General features: G+C 41.4%; 4 protein-coding genes across 4 annotated transcripts; 1 reads left to right on the forward strand and 3 right to left on the reverse strand.

Moving 5' to 3' along the window:
• Positions 1-405: 405 nt before the first annotated feature.
• PHALS_11136 (alkaline phytoceramidase) lies at positions 406-1294 on the reverse strand (the record flags this gene model as incomplete). The annotated part of the gene is made up of 2 exons (XM_024726678.1): positions 406-577; positions 639-1294. The coding sequence occupies 2 exons, from the start codon at positions 1292-1294 to the stop codon at positions 406-408; spliced, it is 828 nt and encodes a 275-aa protein (XP_024577332.1).
• Positions 1295-2127: 833 nt separating this feature from the next.
• Positions 2128-3029, reverse strand: PHALS_11137 (alkaline phytoceramidase; the record flags this gene model as incomplete). The annotated part of the gene is made up of 2 exons (XM_024726679.1): positions 2128-2290; positions 2359-3029. The coding sequence occupies 2 exons, from the start codon at positions 3027-3029 to the stop codon at positions 2128-2130; spliced, it is 834 nt and encodes a 277-aa protein (XP_024577333.1).
• Positions 3030-3874: 845 nt separating this feature from the next.
• Positions 3875-4926, forward strand: PHALS_11138 (mitochondrial carrier family; the record flags this gene model as incomplete). The annotated part of the gene is made up of 5 exons (XM_024726681.1): positions 3875-4073; positions 4151-4252; positions 4386-4471; positions 4537-4776; positions 4837-4926. The coding sequence occupies 5 exons, from the start codon at positions 3875-3877 to the stop codon at positions 4924-4926; spliced, it is 717 nt and encodes a 238-aa protein (XP_024577334.1).
• Positions 4927-6337: 1411 nt separating this feature from the next.
• PHALS_11139 (Small subunit of serine palmitoyltransferase-like) lies at positions 6338-7195 on the reverse strand (the record flags this gene model as incomplete). Its single annotated transcript, XM_024726682.1, has 4 exons — positions 6338-6352; positions 6428-6510; positions 6977-7045; positions 7108-7195. The coding sequence occupies 4 exons, from the start codon at positions 7193-7195 to the stop codon at positions 6338-6340; spliced, it is 255 nt and encodes an 84-aa protein (XP_024577335.1).
• Positions 7196-8139: the final 944 nt, after the last annotated feature.

Here is an 8139-nt window from a genome sequence, read left to right on the forward strand (position 1 = left end):
AATTCTTTGATTTCTAACTTGCTTTATTGCCAATACTACAAATCGAAGAAATTTACAAAAGGGAAGAGTTTTATTGCCATTGCCACACTATAAAGCAAGTTAGAATACATGAAATTAATTTCAGAGAATGCATTTTACTGAAAAAGATGCGGAAAAAGGCAGATAGAATATTTATAAGCGTCAAACCGCAATATTTTTGCCGCGCAGCTTACACAAATAAAAGCTCTTCATGCTAACGTATTGACTTTGTGAAAGAAGGATCGAGTCGAGTAGCCGATGGTGAGCTAAGAAAAATAAAATCCTAACTACTGATTAGCTTTATTAAATTTCGAAGCAAAATTAATTTAAGTATACTTTGTGTATACCAACAATTGGTTGCCGACTCGATTTGACATAAACTAGTATTTAAATCTGCTTAGGTTTTTCAAGACAGTTAGGATTATTGTTTTCTACTACAATCGTCTTGATGCCAAAGTATGTGTCCTGAATGTGTACCTTTTTCTTTAGCTGCTCCATTCGCACATATTGCATAAAAATTGGACCATAGTACGTTGAGATACCAGTAAACATGTGCCACCTGGAGCAAATAATCAAACCATAAATATATCATACGCTTTTAGTCAGGCAGATAAACGTACCATGCGTGACCTTGTGGGTTGATGGGCAGTCCACGAACGATGTGACAGTAGTGATAGTCCATCATCCACAGTGCAAAACCAATAAGGCTAAACGTGACGTAAGACCTCGCCACCGCACGAGCCCTTGGATCCTTTACCTCTGTATAATGCACACATAAACGTGCAGCACCAACTACCGCCAACAGGCCAAAGAACACTTGGAAGACTGTCGTAAACCGATACACTGCATGAACCACCGTGAAAATGATCCCAATTATCGTCAGAAGGATGATAACGTAAGTGCTGGCGTTCTTAATTGGAATTTGCTCAATCTCGTTGTTATGAACAATGTAATTCCAAATTAAAATGGACCACACCATGGGCGTCTCGTCACACTGCTGGTATACATGCTGCAGTGTACCGTGAAACATGGCTGATCCAAAGCCGGTGACCATAACGCCAATAAATTGCAAGTGAAATCGCGGCTCAAATCCCATTTTAATACTGCGGTAAAGACCATAGAGCCCAAGTAGTACAAAGAGCGAATTGCTGATGGTGTTCCAAAACTCGGCAATGTAGTAACTATGCTCATAGTTGTTCTCACACCAGTCTATAGTGGACGTTGGCGGCCCCCAAAAGCCCACGAGCGCGGATGAACGCATGCTATTTGCTGCCATATTGCCAATTTATTAATGAAAATAGATTGCAAATGTGACTAGTGCGTCGTTACATCGCTGATATTCAATCTCATGATGCCTTTGAAGAAACATGCTGCACATCTATCTACTCTATTGCTCGACTCCAACGTTCTAATCATATTAGGATGTATCGAAAGAAGTTTCGAGAAGCTAGTGCAATGAGCATTAGGTTACGACAGATGGTGATATGCCAGAAGGTATGATCAGTTTTCTTTGCTTTTTATATAGAGACATACTAGTCTGGATGTATTACTAATCGCAGCCTACTTTGTGGATCATTGCTGTCGTCCGCCTGTTGATATTTCCCTCCTTTAATTCTATGTAATTTCTTCTTGCATCCTACGACCATTGCGCCTTCTATCCCAACCTGATGAAGATCGACCTAAATTTTAGGAAGCTATTTTGCAAAATTAGAATGCAATATTGTATTATAGACTTTAGTAACTTTTGAGTCAGTTGTGACGAATTTTGTAGTAATCATGCCCCGTATGTGGTAAGCTTGTAGCAATCAAATTTCTTGCTGACACATCGGGTACCAGAGACTGCCCACTTTTCACGTAGCGCTTGTCATATTGCGTGATTGTGCATACAACAAACACGCAAGGTGGCAGAGACAAAACAAAATCAATACGAATTACGACAACCGCCTTATATGAAAACTGTGCTGATCGCAGATTGGAGCGAGCAGACCACGAACAAGACATTTATTTAAACGAACGGGATACTTCAATTAATCTCGTTAGTAATACGACGGCGTGCAACATAGCCCCTCACCGACAAGCACGTGCGCAGATGATTCCCGCGATTAAAGTTTACAATTTTTTGGTCTTTGCGGGGCTCACCGGATCAACGACGATGGTCTCGATACCGAAACAGATTTCCTGAATGCGAGCGTTTCTCTTGAGCTGCTCCATTCGAACGTATTGCATAAATATTGGCCCATGGTATGATGAGACTCCCATGAAAATATGCCACCTGCCAACATTAAAAATAAGAATCAGTGAGAAACACCTAACTGTAGGTACATGCGCGCAGCAACATACCAGGCGTGTCCTTGGGGGTTAACAGGAAGATTACGAACCACTTGACAGTAGTGGTAGTCCATGAGCCAAAATACTAGGCCGATTAGACCGAATGCCACGTATGACTGCGCAACGGCGCGTGCTCGAGAGTCCTTTATATTAGTGTAATGTACGCAAAGACGCAAGCACGCTGAAATAGCAAAGACACCGAAAAAGACCTGGAAGGCTGTTGTAAATCGGAAAATAGCGTGAAGCACAGTAAAGACAGCGCCGATCAAGGTGAGAAATGCGATGACGTAGCTTTCGGCATTCTTAAGAGGTATTTTCTGAATCTCGTCAGTATAGACAATGTAATTCCACACTAGAATGGACCAAACCATTGGCGTCTCGTCACACTGTTGATACACATGCTGAAGCGTTCCGTGGAACATGGCTGACCCGAAGCCCGTAATCATCACACCGAGAAATTGCAAGTGAAAGCGTGGCTCGAACTTCATCTGAATACTGCGATAAAGACCGTAGAGCCCAAGCACAACAAAAAGCGCGTTGCTTGTAGTATTCCAGAACTCGGCAATGTAGTAGCTTATCTCGTAATTGTTTTCACACCAGTCGATAGTAGAGGTTGTAGGCCCCCAATAGCCTACGGATGCGGACGTGTTGATCACGCGCATACTACGCGCAGCGATGGACATGGTGGTTAGTAGCTACGGTGCTAAACAAATTATCACTGTATGACAGCCGAGACATCAACGCAATTATCTGACACAAATCGAATTATAATTAACAAGAGGTACCTCGTTACTGTATAAGCATCATACTTATTACATACACATTGATTGTTCTCTGTCAACATCATAAAATCACAAGGCGTGGATCCAACGACATCGTCGAGTATGCATTATCAGCAAAATTTTTGGCATGAATGTTGCCTCTCCGTTTTGTCACCAACGAGATTGTGTGCTGTATGAATGTGCTTATTCGTGCCATACTACAAATACTACGTGACAAGTGGTCTTTTCAGAATTAGCGTTATGAATGTCATTTTACAGCTATATTTATCGACAAAGTCGTTTACAGCAAATTGCTACCTAAAAATTGAAACAATGTGATGTCGAATAAGACTTTCTTTGTAACTGCTGCAATGGTCAAAGCCACGGCGGACAATTTTAGAAAATTAATTGTGTTAAAAGTAGGTAGTGATCCAATTGCAAACAGGCGGCAAAACAGTTAACAGTCACCACATAAATTGTCGTTTCGCGGAACTTCTTCAATAACAATAAAATGATCTAATTTGACAAAAGAAGTTTATCTTATCGTTTGAAAAGACAATAACGTCCTAATCTAACAAATCACTACACACTCTTTTTCAATCCATTTTTCGAGATCATCGAGGCACTGACCATGGAAAGTATAGCTTGTTCACCTCGCAGTGAGCTCCAAACAATTCTTTATAGCAAAAATCTCTGTGCTTTCACTAAATTTCTGTGATCCGCTTGTAATTGGCTTAAATTCACATAGTAGATTCTATTTTAGCGTTATGGCGCTTAGTAAACCCATGGAAATGCTAGCAGCGGCCATCGCTGCGGGTTGTGGTGGATTTCTCTCCACAAGTATTCTGTATCCACTCGATACTATTAAGACACGAATGCAGTCTGACACTCCTTTGCTGCCCAAGGATGATGACAAGACAACTACTTTTAACAAGCATTTAACGCTAGTTAAGTCGTTGTATCAAGGTATCCAGTATAAGGCATTGGAGTCGTCTACCTCCAAGTTTATTTACTTTTATGCGTACACAATGCTGGCTCATAAGGTGCTGCCAAAGAATGGCAAACCCCAAAGCACGATCACAAATCTGGGCATTGGCTACCTCAGCGAGCTGTGCCATCTGCCAATCACAATGCCAATGCAGCTAGTGGGAACACGCATACAGACTGGCTCTGACCCTTCCAGTATTCTTGGGATCATACGCTGTGTTATTAAGGAAAGTGGCGTTGGGGGTCTTTATAAGGGACTTGGAGCCTACTTTGTGCTGTGTTTACAGCCAGCAATTCAATATACGATTTTTGAGCGACTCAAAAGTATATACTTGCGCAAGTATGATGTGGCATCACAAACACTTGGCGCGCTAGAGGTGAGAAACAAAACAATTAGAAGTTATGTTTAGTTTAATATTATACGCTGTTGCTGTTGCAATAGGCGTTTGTGCTTGGAGCTCTTGCGCGGTCAATCGCGACACTGACGCTGTTTCCGTATATTCGAGCGAAGGTGCTGATGCAAGTGAATAAGACGCAGATAGCTGCGACTCAGCTCATCCGAAATCAAACGGACACATGTGCTGAGTCTGGCAAAGAGACCATCATGTCGACGCTGTTGCGCGTGTACTCAGAAGAGGGTCCATTAGCTCTCTACCGGGGTCTTGGGCCAGAGATTACCAGGGTGCGTTGTGTGGCAGCACTGGGACTAATAGCTGACTGACTAGTTTTGGCTGACTTTCAGGGGGCACTTTCGTCAGCACTGATGCTTATGATTAAGGAAAAGATTCAAATGTACATTACGCTGCTTATAATTGTTGCCAATTCGTCGTAGATGCCTTTATCATATAGTGAAATGGTTGTGGAGTCGAACTTTGAATCATTTTATTTGTTTTGCCAATCACCAAATTTGAAAATCTTGATGAGTGTCAAATACAAGAGTCATTCACTGCGTTAAGAACCCCAAAACATGAAGTCGTAGCTTGTTGACTAGAGCACTACTACCTGCTTGCCATAGCCATAAGATCCGACATTATCTTTAGCGTATTAGCTGTAGACCAAGTAGACACAAGCATATTTGATGTTATTGATATCCTGGTTCCCGCGAATATATCTTTTTGAACAAATCCGCAGCTGACCCCTGCGTTTCGAGAGCACTTTCATACTAGCACGAAAATGAGTAGCCGACCATCTGGCTGATCAAAACGTGCTTTCGAAGAAACTGTGTTGTGTGTCGGGCGTTCAGCGTTGACTTTCTGATGAACAATTTTTCTCATTTCCTTAGATTGATGATAACGTTCAAAGCCATCAAATCACACATCAGATCATATAGGTGCTTTTGCAATGCGCGAAAGTCAGCAATTACGCTCATTTTAACTTAATCGCATGCGACTCAAATCAAGAAATTACAACTTTATGTCGGTTAATCGACAAAAGTGTGATCATCGACAAAAGTGTGATCAGTGCCATTAAAGTTTGGGGTAGTGCTGAATAGAGATGCAAAAAGAACAAAACTAAGTCACTTCTTTCAGTCATGGCCGATCACCTGATTTTCATTGTGCCTGATCTTATTGCTGTACTGCCAGCCGGATGGTCAGACTGAGAAGGTCAACCTTGTGGCAGAAAGCACACCGCGAACTGAGCACCTATTCCCGCACAAATCGAACTTGTTCCTTTTAGTGACCAAATTTTGATATCTTAGAAGTGTATATGTTTCTGATGTAGCACCATCCAAGTGCTACCCGCCTTGCGGGCGGAAAGTGCACGATTGATCTGTCGTGTTGTTTTTCATGATTGAATACTACCAAAAGTCATGTTTACAAATTTAAGTTAAAACTACTAGATTTTCATCAAACTTCATTCATGAGCGTATCGATTACCGCAACTAAATTGTACAGTTTAGATAAACATTCCTTGAGGTTTTGTGAGAGACAAATTACGTAATAGTATCGGTCGCAATTTTTTGCTGAAGCTAGTTAATACTACTCCCTTAGGTTTTACCAAAAACCTCGGTTTGCTGTTAGAGCCCGCCCAAAGCCCATATTAATCATTAGCTTCGCTCATATCTACATTTTTTTTTCTTTCCTTTGAAGGCATCCGTGTTTAAGGTTGCGTCGTGTTTAACTAGCCAAAAACCACAGAATCGCTGCATGTGATCCAATACATCGAGGCCTTATCCTTTCGGCATTTCTTTTTAGTGACTGTCCACTTGAAAAGACGCTTTTCTCTCTCAATCACGACGGCCATCATGAATTGTCTTCCTTTTGTATACAACCAAGTAGAGATGTTAGTATATACAATATTCCCATAGTTTGAACCTTCGATTTATTGCTTACATATCTTTCAAATTGAACACAGCAGCGAATCAAGCACCGATTTGGGTAGTCAGTCATATTCTTAACTTCGCCGAGCATCATAGCTGCAACATCCTCCAAGTCAATTTTTCAAGAAACTGAGCGCCACGGTCTCTTCTTCCAATTCTATTGTTTCGCCAAGATTGCACAGCTCAACTATCTTCTGTATAAGTAATTGATTTCTGCATGCCCCACGGCATAGCGTTTTGACATGCTTGAAAAACCTACTTCACCACAATCACTTTTTGTGTCTCTGACACGCATTCTTGAGTAGCCAATTACTAACTTGTGGCTTTGTACTTTCCTCACGTCCGAATTCGTCGCATACAAAAATTTCCATTACTAAATGCTATTGTAGAACACAAGTTAGATATTGCGCACTTCATTTTGAAGTTGTGTCGAGATTTAAAGCGAAAGACCAAACAAATGCTCGTATCAACGTTATTCTGGTATTTGCACTTTCCAAATTAAAAAGTTATCAGCGTTAAGCTTTTCCTCCTTTTGCTTTGTTTTATGACTTTTGTATGAGACCCACAATGTGGTTGCCAACGCTGTAAATGTAGTAGCCAGTTACGCTCGTCACGAGTAGTAGAAAAGAGTCTGTAAGAATCATTGAACTGTTAGCATAACACAGTGCTTACTGAAGTAGATACTCAACGCACTAAATATGGCAACCTCCCACCAGCTGAGCATAGTGAGACCAAACTCGAGCTTGTACCAGCGGTACTGACGCGCGACGTATTCGAACATATCAGCTTTTTGCTACTTTAGAAAGTTGAGTTTTATCGAGACTTGCATAACTTACTATTTATTTTCAAAGTTTTGCTTATTTTAAGTAGAGGAAATTACAATTATGGTCACCTTTTTTAGACTATTACGCCTCTATAAAGTTCAATTTTGAAAATCGACGAAAGGTGTGGATAGACCACTTACTGCACATTTCAATTGCGAGTGGAGGAGAGGCAACAAAATTAAATCACGAAAACCCCATATTGGCGGACTTGTATCTGTCACGGGAAATACAACGTGGACAGTCAATTGAAACTGCTTAGATACATTGATGCCACGATCTCTGTCGCTTCTAAAGTTATAGAGCAAGCGTAGTTTTGTAGCTTTGATGTATCAGGGTTTTACATACCCTGGTAACAATGGTGTGTGTCACACCGGATGAACATGGTGTGACCACACCCAAACAAGAATACGGTACCGGAGTTTGTACATGTATTTAGATTTTACTATCCATATTTAGGAAAATCTATGCATTTAAAAATTAGGCGGCTTTGCCGCAAATAAAAATAAATTAAAGTCAGTTTTGAATTTAAACCGAAGGGTTAATTAGCCTTGGGTTCGGGCTGTAATTACTCTTGGAGTAAGCGGATTGCGATCCGCTAAACTCGTACTTGTATAGAGTGAAAGGTCGGTGACCAAATTTACGCTTCCTCTAAGCGCAAAGCTACGGCAGCCGCGCTGCACTTGGTAGCTTTTGTAGTCAATCCACACCTCAGTCGTTTGGACTGATTCTCCGTGAAGATGAAAGAATATTTCTCTTTGCTCCGGGGCATGCAGGACGAGCTTAAAAAGCTGATGTCCTTGCTGGGCCCTGAGGGCGTGCAACACCTTGCTGTGCAAGGCCCCAAGGCAATCGGTGCGCGTCTAGAGGCGTTTTTAAATTACGAAAACGCGCTGCTAGAGCA

This window comes from Plasmopara halstedii (genome assembly GCF_900000015.1).
Source record: "Plasmopara halstedii genome assembly, contig: Scaffold_526, whole genome shotgun sequence".
Classification (NCBI taxonomy): Eukaryota; Oomycota; class Peronosporomycetes; order Peronosporales; family Peronosporaceae; genus Plasmopara; species Plasmopara halstedii.